The sequence below is a fragment of the Echeneis naucrates genome, chromosome 2 (assembly GCF_900963305.1).
Source record: "Echeneis naucrates chromosome 2, fEcheNa1.1, whole genome shotgun sequence".
NCBI classification, from domain to species: Eukaryota; Metazoa; Chordata; class Actinopteri; order Carangiformes; family Echeneidae; genus Echeneis; species Echeneis naucrates.
Window position 1 is genome coordinate 12,504,002 of NC_042512.1, and position 17,791 is coordinate 12,521,792.

Below are 17,791 nucleotides of genomic sequence, written 5' to 3' on the forward strand. Positions count from 1 at the left end.
AACTAATATTTCTCTTGCCTGTTTGCATGCTGCTGTTTGCAGCGATAATAAACCGTTGATAAATTTGAAATAATTTTATTCTTCTTCAGTGGATAAGGTTTCATCTTGTATTCCCTGCCCTTTAGGTTCTTTCCAAAAAAAAAAAAAAAAAAAATATTTTTTTAAAACTGAGGTAATGATGGTGAGGTTAAAGAAAAGGATGGTGGTGCAACTTCTGCTGTAACAAGTTATTCTTAGACCTACAAAAGCCAACTGTGTTGTTTAGTTTGCTACATCTACATCCACACTGTCGATATTGTCAACAACAGCAATTTCATTTGGTTTGAGGCCATCTCTTACAACACAGGTCAACTTGTTTTTTGTATTCTTTTTAAAAATACTTGATATTCTCCTGTGTGCTGGCAGTTTTAGTAGTTAACTACACAAAAATGGCAAAATCCCAATAAACATATGAACTAGAAACATTTTATTAAACTAGTTTAATCCATGTAGTTGACCCCTCCCATTATTGCATTATGATATTTGCAGACAAAAACAATATACCAAGTTACACATTTGTTCTGAAAGTAAGAATTGTATCGTTTGAAGGACAAACTTTAAAAGATCTTTATTTGACTTTTATTCATGAAAAGGAAACTTCACTTTGTCTAAATGACCAAGAAGGTTTACCTTTTTTTTTTTTTTCTCCCTACTTGTGCTGTTACTGTTACGCTACATTCAGACACACCACAGATAAGCCTGAGGATGCGTTTAATCCAATAACTCAACCTCTAATTGCCACTTGTGGCTTTTAACGTTTATATAATGAGCTTTAAGAAGTGCCACCATCAAGATGGACCCCCCCCCCCAAGTGGTCCCGGGAGAAATTCATGAGCAATTAATTAGAATTAATTTAGTGGAAATTTACCAAGTCACCATCTCTGTTTTTGCGTATAATTTGCACTAAATCAACTCCAGGAAAATCAAAGGGCTACCACAGCTGTGAAATCAGCATGTCCTCCTTCTTTTTGCAGAGAATTCGAATTCCAGAGTCCGAACTTTGCAGGGTGTGTCGGAAGAGGGTGTACCCCATGGAATCGCTGATCACAGACAAACAAAACTTCCATAAAAGCTGCTTTCGCTGTGAACACTGCAGAGGCAAACTGAGGTAAACCTATTATGCAGCGCACAAACAATGCTTATTGTTTTATTTCTCACCGCCTTAACCTTTTTGTTTTCCATTTTCTTATTACTAGTCTTGGCAACTACGCCTCTCTCCATGGACGGATGTACTGCAAACCACACTACAAGCAGCTGTTCAAGTCCAAAGGAAATTATGATGAGGGATTTGGACAGAAACCACATAAAGAGCAATGGACTAATAAGAATTCACCTGAAAATGCAAAAGTCAAATCACCATCGCCTGAAAAGAAAGTCGTAGATTACAGATGCTCCACAGCTAAGAGCGCATTAGTTACTCAGGATAATGACAGAAGTAAATCAGTGGATGAATACAAAAAGCCCGCGACAAAGATTTCTGTAGTTTGGCCTCCACAGACAGATTCTCCAAAGAAAGCCTTTGCTATTGAGGAAGAACTGAAGTTGGTCAAACCGTCGTGGCCCCCTCAGGAGGGATCAGCTCAGGAAAATGACCACATGAATCAGCCTGCCAGGCCTTCATTTAAAGAGTCTGATAGTGCTGCAGCAGAAGTACAAAATGGAGCCCAGGAAAATGACAAGGTGCAGGAGTGTGCCAGTTTAACAGAGAATGTGAGCAAGTATGAAGAAACTCCAGCAGAGTCAGAGGCTCCAGCCTCCCCGGTAGCAGTTGCTGAGGAACCAGCGAGTGTTATTCACACTCAAGAAACTAAAGAGTCAAACAGTGGCCCTGAGGCTGGGGCACAAGTGGCTTCTGAAATGGACTCTGAAGTGCACCCTGGAGTGGAAAAGAAAGAACAAAGTGAAAGGAATGACGACGGAGCTGTGGAAAGCTCCAAAGTGCTGGAGAGGAACGAGGCAAAAAGTATAGAAAGTGTGGAGGAAGGGGAAGTAAAGGGACATGACAGGCAGACAGAAAGTGCAGCAGATGAGAGGGTACTCTGGGAGGAGATTGATAAAGGAAATAATGATAGCATGAACAACGTGGAGGCGGCAAAGGTCAGGTTGATAGATGAGGAGGCGATGGCAGAGCAGCCACTGAATGCAAACTCCAACAACAATAATAACAAAGGCCAGACGCAGCTTGTGCATGAAATCCCGTTTCAAGGGCTTAATGAGGATGAGATGGAGAAAAACCAGCCGCTGTTCTTGACAGATACGAGCAGAGGAGCAGATTTCTTTCAAGCTGATCGCTGCGAAGAATCAAAATGGATGCCAAGTGACGTGCTGCAGTTGGCACAGAGGGGCGATGCTTTCGTGCCAGCCGGTGCCAAATGCACTGAAGCCACAGACTGCTATTCAGACACAAATTTCTTCACGGAGGAAGCCGAGGGAGAGTTTGCTTTCAAAATCAAGGACCCCGAGCCAAAGATTAGCACATCGAGCTTCCTCGAGGACATTTTCGCTGGCTTAAGTACCAGCACTTCCAGTCTGCTATCTGATTTCACATCTGACATCTTCAGTCAATCTGCGCAGGAGAAGCCTCTGGTGTCGGCGCTGGATGACCTTCTGGATTTTGGGATGGTGACGACAAAGAGCGCAGATGAAGCAGGAGATCTGAGGGGAAAGAATGAAGGCAGCGACAGGCACGACAGCGCAGCCAGGCCCGCTTCTTCTTTGTGGGAGAATGACGACGACAACGAAGACCTGACAGTGGAGGAGCAGATCAAGAGGAATAGATACTACGACGACGACGACAACTTCTGAATCCGGCCCATCCAGCAAATAATCAGGCAGCGCCGGCCATGTGTGATTTCACATCACTGTCCATGGAGAGAAGAACTGCTCTGATTTACTTTTCGAGTTTTTGTACTGAGTTTTTAAAACCATACTCTTTTTTTCATTAGCTAGCTTTGTTTGATGCTGATATGCACCTGGCGTGCAGAGAAATGGAAAATGGATATTTTTTTCTTCTATATGACTAAGTATGCATACCTATATTTTGATCTAAACAGGGCTTTATTTTTCAAAATTTGCAATATCTGCATTATCTACAAACTGTATTTTGTTTTTGAACCAAATGCTGCCAGGCTTTGCTGTTTTTTTTTTTTTTTTTTTTTTTATTGTTCATTTCTGTCACATCTGGTTGAAATAAAGCTTCACGAACTCAACAACACGTGACTTTTTACTTACTGAATTATGCAGGAGCAGCCATGACACTTGCCCCCCCCCCACCCCTTAGTGTGGTGGGCTAGTTTGATGTATAGCCTACCTCAATAACACGGTCCAGCTGAGATCTCCTCGGTGAAAGGCGTATTGATTCTCGCTGATTGACCAGGCCTGTTGTAGGAGTTACAGATTTTTCCATTAGGTGGCTTTTGTCAACTCTGACAGATTTTCTTCCCACCTCAGTTACAGCTCGAACACACGAGGTAATTGCCTGAGAAGAGAATTATACTGCACCGTTAATTACACCAGCCAAAAAAAAAAAAAAAAAAAGTAGTGTAAGAAAAGTGATGCCTTTTACAAATTCACAGTAGATCATGATGCATCGTGGTAACGGTTCCCTGAAGCTGAGGAAACACTGTTGCTAGCTCAATAATTCAGCATCCTCTCTTTGAAATGCTGTTTGGCATCTTTTTAATTGGGCTTTTTTTTTTTTTTTCCTGAAGCCTTTTCGATGACAATCCGGAGAAGATGCAATTTTGTAAATTTTGTTTGCTCCCCTGCCAAGCAGTTACAGACCCATACGAAGTGCCGCCGCTTTTCGAAAAATACATCAATGTTTTGCAATGAAAATTCACATTGCTACGGGGGATTCAAAGTCCATCACATTTTGGTGCGTCATCTCATAGATCGCAAAAATTTTAGGCTCCATGTGGTTTCGGCTTTGTTTTCAGTGATGCCTGAAATATAAAATACAGTCATTTTATTTTGTCTTAAAAAAAATGAAAAACTGATTTAAAGACAGAAGCAGCTGCTTTCAAATACAACAAATTATAGAATCATACTCTAACCCTCCAATAATATTGTAATTTACCTTACTCAGCCTGAACTGTATTGAGATAAAACATTCTGTTCGTCTGAGTCCCTCTGCAAATGTTCACTCTGTCCATGATGGCTCGAAAGAGATTTTTCATCAGTGGAGCTCCGTCTAAAAGTGTAAATTGTGAACGGGGAACTCCAGCCAGCGAAGCTCTCTTTTAAGTTCAGCCAAAACTTGCGTCAGGCCCCAGCGCTGAAGTCACACCAATCATCATGTGCCCCGTTGGCCCGAGGGGTTTTCCTCATGATAACAAGACTGCCTACTATTTCCCCTGCCTTCATCAGCAGGGTTTATCCTGATTTTCATAGAGCGCCATGAACACAAAGCCCAGTGCACTTATCTTCATGAGCAGTTTTACTTTTTTTATTTTTTTTTTAATTCTGGTTGTACCACAGGGGGAGCGCCCACACAGATACTATTCTGCATTTGAAGTAAATCACACTCAACCTTCCTAAACTTTGAACAACCATTATGTTGTGTTTTTTTTTTTCTTTTTCTTTTTCTTTTTCAATTAGTTCTCTTGCAGAGTCCAGCAAAGTTGCATCATATGGTTTATTATTGGGCACTCATTAGTCCTGATAAATCCAACTGCTTCAGAGAGGAGTGCCAAACTCAACTACACGAAGGGCCAAAACTCATAGCACACAAACGTATTGAACAAACTAAAACTCACCATGTTTTGACGAAAAAATATGAATTCAAACAGACAGAATAGAGAATATTTTTGTTCTCCGTGAAAACTTGAGAGCAGAAATTCTTCCAGATTCCAGCCCACATTAGCTTCACCGACACATTTTGGTGTGTCTTCGGGGAAATTGAAATTGGGGTTCTTGCAGGTAACCCGGTTTTTGGAGCGGCAGCTGTTGCGCTGCATTATGGGATTTGGAGTACGAGTCTCACGGGCGACCCGGAAACGGAAAAGCGGGATGGATGTGGAAGTGGAAGATGGATGGAAGAAACGACCCTGCGGGCCGGATGTGATTGTGCCTTGGGCTGGATGGGCCCATGGTTATTTTGTAAATGTATGTGTAAATAAAGATTAAAAAAAAAAAAAAAAAAAAAACCCAAACAAACAAAAAACCTTGGACCGGATGTGATTGTATATCCGGACAGATTTAGCCCGCCAGCCTGGAGTTTGACGCGTCTGCTCCAGAGCCTCAGCAGTTTGACTTTGGCACGTCGAGTATGTTGAACTCTTCTTACTGAAGTGTGGAGACAAAGGATTTTTATACTAGAGACAGATTTCTCTTGAGAACCTGACAGGGGATCGCTTTAAATGCAGCATGTTCTTGATGAGCAGCCCTTCAGACTGCTCATGAAGATGGCAGGAGGACCTGGGCCGGCTCGGATTTAAACTTCGGATGGACCCTGGACACCGCAGGGGGGGACGTTCATCCGGAGGAGGACAGTGAGGTGGCAGGTGCGTTAAATTACACTGATTGTCTCGTTTCTCTGCCACCTGTTGGCAGCCGAGCTGAAAGGTTGGGGGATCGGAGTCGACTGTGATGTTTGGACGGGCTTCTCCAAAAGCAAACACCGGGTCGTGGTCTCCAGCGGTCAGGAGGAGGAGGAAAGGAAAACAGCAGGCCCGTTGATCGGCTCGCACTGTGGGATGGAGACACTAGTCCACCTCTTGGACCAGCCGGTCCGATCCGGACCCCACAGCTCACCTTCAGAGGTCCGGAGCTGATCCGGATCAACACCAAGGTAAGCTGTCATGGCGTCCTTTTAATCTGCGGGGCTTTCCGTGAAATCGTGTCATTTGCTATCGATCGTCCGGTGAGCTGGACTTAGTGAACACGGGGACATGTCCCATTAATAAGCCTGTCAATCACCCCCCCCCCCCCCCCCTCTCTCTTTTTACTAAATCCTCCCGTGCAGTTAAGTGGGACGCGGGTTTGCTTTAGCCCAGATGCCATCAGATCACTCAGGCTTGACAGATAGTCGCTCCGTCCCCGTTAAACAAAGCAGCATCAGCCTCCTCCAGCTCCACCGGGGGGAGCGATTGGCTGCTCTGCCTCCCCCATCAGCCTGCTTCTGATTGGCCAGCTCCCCGCCCCCCCCCCCTTTCCATCCTCCATCCTCCTCCTCCTCATCCATCCATCCATCCATCCATCCTCCTCCTCCTCCCTCCAGGAGACGCAGCGCAGAGGAGGGATCCGGCCGTGCGGAGCGGACCGAGCTCAGCGCCCAGGACAAGTTGGTGTCGACGGGACGCGGAGAGCAGCGGCAGCAGCGGTAGGTGGTGCTTGTGTTGATCCGGTGCGTGTGGCCGCTCCGCACGGGTTTGTTTTCAGGCTTGGATGCTTTCTGTATGGAAGTGTAAAAAAAAAAAAAAAAAAGACTTCATGGCTTCTTCTTCTTCTTCTTCTTTTTTTTATTTTTTTTTTTTGCTGTTTGACTCTGGCTGTGAGTTCATGCTGGACTGAAGGATGCTGTCTGAGCCGCAGAGATAACACGGGCATTTTAAACTTGATGTTGGAGGCTTGACTTTGAATGTATTTGTGGAGGTTAGGGTTAAATGGGATTCACTGCTGGACCTCAGATCTGATGTCTTTTGTTGTTTTTTATTTTTTTTTATTTTTTAAGTGCATGGCTTAAATAAGAAGTGAGCTCAGTGGAGTCTGGCTTATTGCCATTTGGAGGAGGGGGGGCGGAAGAGACATCCAGGCAGGGATGAAATAAATCCAGATAAGTAGATAAGGACATTGTGCATTTCATAATGCTGTGCACTTTGTGGACAAATATGATTTATCAGGCTCCTAATCCGTGTCACTTAACACGGACTCGTGGAATCCATCAGCGCTGTGTTCCATTGCAGGAAGGGGCGAGTGTCACCATGCTGTGTTTTATCACTCAGTCAGGCTGCTGCTGCACTCTCCCAGGCAAGTGAAAGGGTCAGGAGAAACGGAAAGAGGGAGGGGGATATAACCCAGTGTGGCAAGCTGCTCAATGGGATTTTACCCTGTAGTCAAGGGGTCATAACAACAATTCACAGCCAGTGTCTCTGCTCGCTGCGTGCACGAAGGCTAAGCCTCCAGAAATCCATTTCTCGCAATTTATTTTGACAGTTGCTTTGAAAAAGGAATGCCACGGACCTAAAACACATCTCCCTCCTACAGGACTGATCCTTCCCCCTTTTTTTTTTTTTTTTTGGGGTTGAATTACAGCAGTCCTTGAAGTGGTTACATCAATGCTCCTTTGCTCCCGCTTCTTGTCGTGGAGAGTCATCCCAAAGAAGCCAAGTCCATCTTTTTTGCGAACACCGTTGGCTTTCAACCTTACAACGCCACCTATGTCGTTAATACTGGCAGCCCTGCCAAATTTTCTCATTTAAGCCTGTGTACTGGCGCATGACCAGGTACTGATATTGTACAAGGGTGGGTGGGTGTGTGTGTGTGTGTGTAGAGAGGGGACGTGTTCCATTTAATTTCAGAAAATGGCCCGCACTCCTCCTTTCAGCTTGCCATGAAATATAGAGGTTTAATCTCAATTAGATGATGACATATCCAATCAGGGATCTGGTGCACATGGAGGATCTGAGTTGGGGTTTGGAGGTCTGCTTTGATGATGAATGATCTGAGCACAAAAATCTTAATTGATCTCAAGTTGCTTGACTTGCTTTGTAAACATTTCAATTTTTGTTCTTGGCACAGTGCGAGGGGACCACAAAGCCTCTGCTGGGTTGAGCTCAAGTAATTTTCTGTCACTAAAGCTCCAAGAAATGTTCCGATTTAGAAACTATCTGCAGTATTAAGGGTGTTTAGATTCAGCCTGACAAGTTGATGCTTCCCCGTAGGGATGACCAATCTGACAATCTTAATTTCAAATATGATCTAGTTTTACTTAAGAGACTGCTGTATTTAAAATTCAAGAATATTTATTTGCAACTTGCAAATGTACAAGTCCGACTGTGCAATGTACACGAAAGGTGCATGATTTTATATATGGAAGGTATTTATTTAGAAAGTTTAGCTGTGGCTAACTAGCTCATTGTTGACTGTAAAAGAGCCAGCAGTAATAGCAGGGCTGTTATTTATTCATGAAGTGATTTGATTTATTTGAAAGTTCAATTGCTGCTAATCAGCTCATCCCACCCACCACGTCCACGAGATGAGAGAAGCAGGACGAACCAGGACTAGCAGCAACTGGATTGACAAATTATAACACTTAGATTCAGTCCGTAATAAAATAAATAAATAAATAAATAAATAAATAAATAAATAAATGGATAAATGAATGACAGCCGTATCTTGACAGATAGTCAATGCGAACTAAGAAAGTGCCAAAATGGTGGATATGCACAGATCACAATTAAGCAAGACAGTCAGATGATCTTTCTGTCTCTTAAAGGCGCACCATCTAATGGCAAATATAAGTAGAGTAATGATTGTGGATCATTCTTTATCATCATTACTTTTCTTCCCAAGATGCCAAAGTTTGCCCCAAAAATCTATCTTTTTTTTTTTTCTTTTTTTTTCAATGTCTCCCTAAGATGCTCCTAAATGCTAAAACAGTCTAATCTAAGTCTTAACGCCTTCTTTATACATATAAATAGGTTGTTTACATCTGCTGTGCTGTAAACTACATCTTATTGACATCCTGTGAGAGGAAGCAAGCCCCTGGGTGAGCATCTAATAGGCCTCGTTTTAACTCATTTAACCCACGTTTTGGGGGGTTTATATGTGAAGGCATCCTGCCTGTCAGGGTTATCGGCTGAATTTAGCACATGGCATAGATCTTTTGAAATGTTCTCCAGCAAATAGCTTGATGCCGTCCGAGGAAACCGAAACCTCCTCTGGGTGGAAGTGAGTCTGCAATAAGCTCTCAGGCCGGACCGGATTTTCTTAATTACATCATATTTTTGTCCTGGAAGTGATTGGAGTTCGATTTATGGCGCAACACGGCGCTCCCCCGATAAGATAAAGTCCATGTGACAGTGATGAATGGAGTTTATAAAGCGACTAATAGAAAAGTGCATTACAAACCGGCTTATTAACTCATTCGTGGTTTCAATGCACTTACACCTTCATCGCCACTTTTCTTGTCAACTCAGTCTCAAGGAAAAATCTGTCAGTCGGCGGATTGCTGTTTGTTGCTGTGTACAATGGCATTTCTGTGCCCTTGGGGGAACATATTTCCGTGAGGTTCACAGCTTGGCTTGTCAAATGTCACTGTTTCATTTGGAAGCTGCTCCTTTTTATGAAGACCGTTGCTTTGTGTTGAATTTAGCCCTTTCCCTCCGTGCCACCACCGTCGGTTTAATTTTATGCCTGGCAAACCTGCTCAGCTGCCCATCATCTGGATTTCAAATCAGTCATTCAAAAGGAGGAACTTATTATAGGAAGAGGATGGGATGCCAGCTGAGGAAGGGCACAACCAAAATGATATACGTCTAAATGTTTGTGACCAGTATCTCTCGTATGAGCATATTTTACCGCTGTGGGAGCTGGTTTATATCGCGGGAAGTGAATGCAAATAAATTCCGTCGTATCTTCTCTGCAGTAAACAAAGCAGCCGAAATGATGGCTTCTTAAATTTTCCCTTCAGCTCCTGCAACTGCACATTACACAGGGTTCTGCTAGTGCAGCCATTTTTTTTATTATTATTATTATTATTATTATGTATTTACTTCCCCAGCAGGCCCTCACCTTCTCCGAGGTAACCAGGTGACAGCGTGACAGCGTGGAAGTGATAAATATACGGCGTGGGAAATACATTGTCACTGTGACCTGTAACATGACAGTAATTTACTCCTTCACCAAGACCAGTGCTTCAATGCTGATTTCACCGCGGTGGGTTTGATGTTGAGGCCTTTTTGTGCATTTCATAATTTGCGATTCTGACTTGAATAACTGTTAAACCAGCTGTGTCAATTTGTTGTTTTTAAGTTCAAACCCGGGAAAGTCTAATTGTTTGAAGCGAGCTGAATTAAAAGCAGTTAATTGAGACCTCGAGGACTCGGAGCTGAGGAGCAGCTCATCTTGTCACTGTGTATCTGATGCTAATGCTGGATTAAGGAGCTACAATTGCACAGCTGTTATTGGAGATCCCCCCCCCCAACACCAAAAAAAAAAAAAAAATACACTGTCAGATTTGCCTCACTGGGATGAATTAATCAGTGGCAGATGTCAGAGCTGTTGCTACTAAATATCATGTCTCTTTGTGTTGATACGTAGTGTGAGCCACAGGTAACAAGGAGGATTTATATCACTTCCCGTAAAGAGTCGTCTGTCGTTGCTCCGATTGGCTGAGGGGCTGAAACAGGAAGCAGAGCAGAGAATGCGTCGGCGAGCCGAACGGGAACAAATGCTCATATTTAAGATAATGCGACAATGCATTTTACGTTTGTCTTTGGCTCCTCGTGGGTGTTTGTGTGCAGTGATGGAGGAAACTCTGGCAGGGTCGCTGACCTCTTCTGGAGCAAAACACGGAGAGCCTTACCCTCAGGGGATCAATGAAGAGTCAGATTATTGTTATTCACTTGACCTTCATGAATAATTGATGACCCCGTCCTTACATGAGGAAGCAGACCAATGGAAGGGAGCGCTGCCAAGCTGGCTGTTTTCATCCAGAATGACTGGCTTCTGTGTAACAAGTCGTAATTTACAACGCATTTGATTTTTATTAGCGTCTGGCTGCAGCGAAATTACTGATAGAAGAGAGCTGTAAGTTAAAATGCTGTCATCTTTCATAAGGTCTGGAGCTGTGAGCTGCTGTGGGTGGAGGATTTCTCTCTGATTCTTCTCTTTCTCCGAGGGCGTTCACTGGTTTTCACATTGATGTGCTCTGGCCTGTGCTGCCCGTCCACGCTGGCTCGCTCTCTCGTGCCCTCTCCCTTTCAGGCCGGCTCTGTGGGGAAGGCTTGGGAGAAGCTACACAGACAGCCGTGTGTTTCATCAGTCGAGCTTAGTGCGCTGTGATCGTGTCTGAGACGGCAAACTTTATTTAATCATTGGTAATCTTGTTGGCCGGGGCTTCGCCTGGTGCGTCCCCAGCTCTGCGTATGAAACCACATTCAGCGCCAACACGCTGTGGCTGGTATGATTTCTTTCTTCTTTTTAATGACACTGCACATGAATAAAACAATAAACAGCCTGGTTGTTTGGTTATCATCTGGGCACATTCTCTGGAACTGACACAAAGACGCATGCCGTTGTGAAATCACAGCGATAGCATACCCGAGAAGAAAATGTACCGCCATCCATTTTCGCTCTGAAAATGATAAAAGATGAGGAATGACAGCGTAATAGGCAGTTATTAGTGAAAACGCTCAGCTGGCAGATGTCTGCTCTTGTTTTACTGACGACAAGAGAAAGCAGGAGTTGCAGAAAGGCTGACCCAAAACAATGTGATGTCCTCGTCACTGGTGCTTTCAGTCTGAGGAGGTGAGTTACACACTGCAGCAGAGTGGCCTGATAAAACACCTCAGTGATTACACAGCTCGATTACGGCCAGTCTGTTTGGGGGAGTCCATGTTATAAGTGCTGAGTTGCATTTTATTCCCCCTTGTGCACAGCACCCAAGGGTCATGGCGGCTGGTTTTTACGATTGCAGTCGTGTCACAGAGATGGAGGGAGGGAGGGAGGGAGCGGATGCTGGTCTTCATTCGCTTCACGCCGCTCCCACGCATCATGCTGACAGTCGACCAGATGTGGTCACATGTCGGCGGCTGTTGCCTTCCCCATTTTCCACATGTGAGGCTTTTGCTGCTGACCCCCGGCCGCCACCACATTTGGCATGGGATGAGTCCAAAGCCAAGTCTCTGAGTCCTGTGGTGTTGTCGGGGTTTTTTTTTTTTTTTTTTTTTGTTTGTTTTTATTTGTGGGACTTTGGGATTTTGCCGGTTTGCCAAGCTGGCTCCCATCTTGCCTCCCAGCAACACCCCCCACCACATTGGGTCAAGTAAATGATTGGTTTTTCATCGGGGGGGGGGGGGGGCGCTGTCTGTTGTCTAACTGGCTCTTTGGCCTCCAATGCTACTGAACATATAGACATAATAAAAAGAATTAGAAAGAAAGCCCTGTTGCCATGAGGACATGCTGCCTCCTTATCTCTGCTGCCGGATGGATACCTTGTCAGTGCAATTTTGAGGCTTTGAATTGAGAGTTTGTGTTGTCCATTATGACGAGGCTTTCTGAAAACCCCTGTGGCTCCTGTGACACACACACACACACACACACACACAAATGTGCACTCCAATAAAAAGGCAATTTGTTCCAATTAGAAAGGAAGTGGATTGTGCTTCCTCTAATGTTTGAAAGCATCAGTTTTTAATTTGTCTCTGCCCCCCCCCCCATGCTAATCCTCTTTATAGAGGCCCAACATAGTTACTGATATTTATGTTTGGGTGTTGGGAATCAGAGTTGGGCTGAAATACAGTGTTGCATGCTGCTCAGTCGCCACAGAGGAAGATATTTAGTTTTGTTTTGGAGGCCGGATGTATCACATCTTGTACTTCTTTTGGCATAATTCTGGAGGTGATATTAATACCTCGCACAGTTGATTTCAATCAGCATCTGCTCTCAATGAGCACAGATTTCTCCAGAGGACCAGACGAGCTCATTTGAGCAGTTGTGTTTGACTCCTAGGCCTAATTATAGAATATACGCAATTATGTGTACACAAACACTATATAGAACATCATTAATCTTAAGACTAAGCAGACGCAGCGCTAATTATTTCAGGTATGTTTGATACACTTGAAGTATGTATAAGCGTCTTTTATCCTGGGAGGCTCGTATGTAAATTTGACATTTGCTTCTCAAAATGATGCCATATTGAGACTGAAGGCAGGGAGACTTAATGCGGAGCAGTTTTATCCCCGTCTCATCCCTGTTGGTCTTGTTAACGGTCTCCGATCTCAGCCGCAAGAACAGAAAATACATTTACGAGACTGACAGCTTTAGATAATAAACTATCCGAGTTGACCTTCTGGACCGAACAGATGTTTCCTTTCAAACAGGTTCAAGATTGATCTTGATATTTTCTGCCTCCACTCTCGCTGAAATGAAGTAGCAGCAGGTTGCCATATGCGCGTGGTGTCAAATGTTGAGTACCGCAGGTGCTCTTATGGTGTTCAAGGCTGGGAAACGCCAATCGACTCGGTCTACTCGTCGTTTCAGTCTCGTAGACATGGAGCTGTTGAAGCACAACATCGTGCTTCACTTTGGGGAACATCTCATCAAAATGTAAGGACAGTCAATATCCAATCCTGACTACATCAAGGATTCACAGCCCCTTCTCACTTTATGGACTTTTTTTTTTTTTTTTTTTTTTTTCCTTCAGCTCTCTGTACTGATGATTACAAAATGGCAAAATCATTCCCTGAAAAGTTTGGAAAGCAAACTGAGAACAGGATATTGGGTCCAATTTTCTTTATTACTACCTCCAAGATGGCCTCATTTTCTCTCCGTCTGTTATTAATCCGTCAGTTGCGTTTACTTGGACAGAAAGGTCGATCACAAAATACGAGAAACTACAACTTGTGGTTTTAAGTTTGAGTCAAATATATTAAATTCAAGAAGAGAAGCAACAAATCGTTCCCAACAAGGCAGAAAAAAGTTAACTTTGAACTTTTCATCGAATACTTCAGTGATGATCAGATTATTCATGTATGTAAATTGTCTCTATTATTATATATCAGGAAAAATACCTTCAAAAAGATAAAATATAATCATTTTAAATAAGCGACTCTGAATAACATATTAGATATCATACAGTTTGAAGTGTATCCATGTTAAATATTTGTTTTGAGCCTTCAATTTTTCCTTCTATACCATTACAATTCACAAAAACATTTTGAGATGTTTCTATGGTGAAGGAAGTGCTGCAGTGGGAATAAAGCGTTTTCATGAAAGAGCATATGGTGAGATGCTCAGCCTTGGTGGACGCTTGAGTTTTGATTATTTTAGCTTCCTTTCTCAGCACAACCTCCACAATAAGCTGCAAGGCGGAAGTATATTGTGTTGGAGGCTTTTTCTTTATGGCTCCAAATAAAGATACTTAAAGCATTCGTGCCCGAAGATGCAGGACATGCAGGATCTATACAGTTTGTCTGTGCTGTCTGTTTTTATTCCTCTTCCTGCTGGGGAACAGCTGTGAAATGCCTCCAAAGGTCAGATAAGACAAGTTAAAGCTGCCCGCGTGATAATGGAGGATTTTTATTCAACACGTCGCTGTGCCCCTGTTCCATTATCTGTATTTTTCAGTTTGTACTGTACCCGTCTGCTGTGTGCAGAAGTAGAGAGCTGCTTGTTCAGGTGTTCACTCATCCACGAGAAGTCACAACTCCAGATGTTCGACTGTGGATGCTTATCAAACTAAACGTGTTTTAGATTTTCAACTGTGATTTGGTCTGGACAGTTGATCAGATAGCACACTGAGCTCTTTTGTTTGGACGCTTCAGATGGCGGCACGGTGGAGCAGTGGTTCGCACTTTAGCAGACTTCAGATGACGACCAAAATGGTGGCTTAATGCACCATCATTTTTTTTAATTAGTTAAAATTTGACACAGTGGCTTTGATGGAGGTTCTGTGTCATGATGCATTAGACTCTGGGGGGGTGTGTGTGTGTGTGTGTGTGTGTGTGTGTGTGTGTGTTGTGTAGTGTAACACGGGCACCAGAAATTTGAAACCAGAGCTGCAGGATAACAGATTTTAGTTGGAATGATTGTTTTTATGGAGAAGTTTCATAGCTTCATAGAAATCGGTTGTTTATCAGATTTCCGGCCTGAATGTCTCACCAAAGAATCTTTGGTCTGTTTTGTTGCAATAGCTACACAACACAGAATGATTCCTTAATCCGACTAAGCATCCGCCACCGTTGCTAGCGACGTCACATCGCTACATCGGACACTCCAGCTGTTGGTTTCGTCTTCTGATCCAAGCACACGAAGTTTAGGTTCCTTGGCGACTCCAGTTGGTCAGAAATGGTCTTTTGTCATGTGATAGGTGGGCGACCCGTCCGCGTTGTGCCCTCGCCCCAGCGTCAGCTGCGACTTTGGCTCCAGGTTGTGGGTAACTGTAAAAAGATAATATAGTTTCAGCCGGAAAGACAAACGGCAACAATCCAAAGCAGGTCTGTGTTAGTGTTGTTGCGTCCACCACAGGGGCCTGTGTGTTAACCAACAAATGAAAAACAATCCTGGGAGTATATCTGAGTACACACTGTCGGGTTCTCTGTTATTTATTGCACCAGACTTTGTGGTGCATTTGTTGTTTGACTGTGCTCTCATGGTGGCACTGGGCTAAGAAAGGGAAAAAATAAAGAAAAGAAAACCCAAAGCAAAACCACTTCTTCCCCTCGAGCTCTGAAAAAGACATGGGGATAGAGGCAAAACGCAGTGGAGGTGCTCGGTGCAATCATCTCTTGAAGTGTGTGTTTATTCTCGGGCCTTCAGCGCCCCGTTTTTGTTATTTTTCTACTTCTCTTTCCAGAAAAACCTGTAAATATGTCGTGTATTGATTTGAACGGTGCATGTTGCACTCCATTAGCGGCCGAGATTTGACTGTGCGCTGGCTCTGCAACATGATCTAAAAATGATTAATCACTCTTGTGGAGCGGTGGCTCTAAAACCCCTTTTTATCTTTGGAGATCACTGCAGGAATGCCCATCTCGTACTGTCGCCTTCAGAGGCGAAAGTGATGCAACAGGACCAGACTAATGTGTGCTCTGGTGAAATACACACTGTGTCTGTGTCTCGTATGTGAACGTGCATTTTTCACGACGTGCCTGATTATGTTCTCTGGATGATTTTCCATATTTAATCAGCTCCAGGCCATTTGGCTTTTCCATACACAACAACATCCGTTGTTTTCACGTTCCATATATGCATTTACTGCGTTTGTATTCGCCCTGAGCTTGTTTTAAAGTACTTGTGGCAGAGTTTCAGCGATTTTCACTGCACCACTCTGGCAGAATCAAATTCTCATTTTGCACTTTAGTGATATTCTCCCCTCCCCTCTGTTTGCTGACGGATTATTGTTAAGCCTCAGATCTAAATGTAGCATCTTCATTGTCAGTAATGAGTTTGAACTGATACCCAGCTAGCGATTTATCTTCAAATAACACAAAGATTTAATCTCATTTCATATTGAAGGTTCCCAGAAAAAAGAGAGAGGAGGGAAAAAAAAAAAGAAAACACAGAAAGCTGAAATGATAATGAGAGCCAAAATTGCACCTGAAAGCAACAAACCAAAGATACGGCAACAATGTGAAATAAAAGCTGTCAGTCAGATGGAGAATGCTTTCCTTATTAGTCAGATGATCAATGCAGTAAATCTCTTGAAGACGCTCAGAATAATGTAATTTTCTTCATGCATTTTTCTGCTCTCGAGCCCAGCAGGTAGTCGCGATATTCAGATCGGTTTTCATCGATTCAGTGTTCCTGTCATCCATCTTGCCTGGGGGGGAGCAGGGCAGGAGCAATCATGGATGGCCCCCTGACTTTTCCAGCAAAAACCCACTTTGGAAAAATTTGTTTGGGAGTAATTTAATTCAGCCGGGTTGTCACTGAGCCGCAGCCGGCCAGGGGCCTTTTTTGCAGACTTGCCCTCGCTCTGTCACTTTATCGTAGGCCAACGCAACTCTGTAATAAAACACACACAATTGCGATGACATGAAGAGGAAGCGGGGAAGCCATGACAGCCCCTCTTTTCAGGCTGACGCATATACAGCTCGTGTGTAATGAACCAGGCCGCGATTGGTCCAGCTTGAAAAGCATTTGATGTGCTGTGACGCCGAAAGCTGCGACGACAGTCGTGCCGGTTCAAAGGCGCGCACGCGCCCGTCCGAATGCACAGCGGAGAGGACACAGAAGAGTTTTATCTTAACAAGCTGCCGCTGTTTGATAATGTTGATGAAAAGCTCGGCTGTTCATCCATCACGTTAAATGAAGGCCCGTCGATTGAATGTCACTGATTAAACTCATCCATCAAAGAAGCCCTGACTCAAAGCCTCACGCTGTCAGCTCCATCATTTTTAGCTGCGTCATGGTACGAAGGAATACAACATGGCCGCCTGTAATATAACCGGGCAGAAGTCCTGAATAATTACTCAGCGTTGCATTTTTGCCACGTCCTTGCTCTGTTGCTTTCAGGTCCAATTATGTCCTCATTATCATCCCAGCATTTGCAAATTAGCAGTAAAAAGCAAAGTCGAGGCTGCGGAGATTTGGAGAGAGTAAGCCATAGATATCCCAGCATGGTTCAAAACGTCTGGAGTTCGAAGTATTTCGAAAAGTGGAACCCGCAAGGACATAAAAAAATAAAGGCAAGTGGCTTTTTGCTGTTTATAAAAAAGAGTGAAAATTGAGGAGCCAGGTTCTGCCCAAGTGTAGCTCTGACAATGTCTGCATACAGTTGCTGGAATGAATAGTTTTAAGGCTAGTTTATTCCGCTAACCTTTTCAGAAAAGCTATTGGATCCAGTTATAACGAGGTTCAGGGATCCTCAGTCCTGCTTTCTGGTTGGAGCGGAAACAAAAAAACAAAACAAAACAAACATCTAGTGTTCTCATAAATGTTCATCAAGGTGGTCGAAAAGTGTCGAAAAATAAGTTTCCAAGATCCGATACTTAAATTTTGCCCAATTCTTAATAACAACTGATTCTGATGTTCATATCGGAATAATTATTGTGCATTATGGTTGTAAACAAAAAGAAAAAAG

The 17,791-nt window shown here is 43.6% G+C and overlaps 2 protein-coding genes across 3 annotated transcripts in view; both read left to right on the plus strand.

Annotated features, from left to right (window-relative positions):
• The window catches only part of xirp2a (xin actin binding repeat containing 2a), a 47,262-nt gene extending 44,069 nt beyond the window's left edge, over window positions 1–3,193 (plus strand). The window contains exons 9-10 of one of the 2 annotated variants that reach the window (XM_029516492.1): window positions 1,014–1,147; window positions 1,236–3,193. In XM_029516492.1, the coding sequence (XP_029372352.1) occupies window positions 1,014–1,147; window positions 1,236–2,844 (1,743 nt within the window). In that variant the 3' untranslated portion in view covers window positions 2,845–3,193. The remainder of the gene's footprint in view (window positions 1–1,013; window positions 1,148–1,235) is intronic. The other variant, XM_029516501.1, reaches the window with a different exon arrangement.
• A 3,050-nt stretch (window positions 3,194–6,243) lies between these two features.
• The window catches only part of LOC115055204 (beta-1,3-galactosyltransferase 1-like), an 82,971-nt gene continuing 71,423 nt past the window's right edge, over window positions 6,244–17,791 (plus strand). Inside the window, exon 1 of the mRNA XM_029520788.1 lies at window positions 6,244–6,361. The gene's annotated coding sequence lies outside the window, so the exon portion shown is untranslated. The remainder of the gene's footprint in view (window positions 6,362–17,791) is intronic.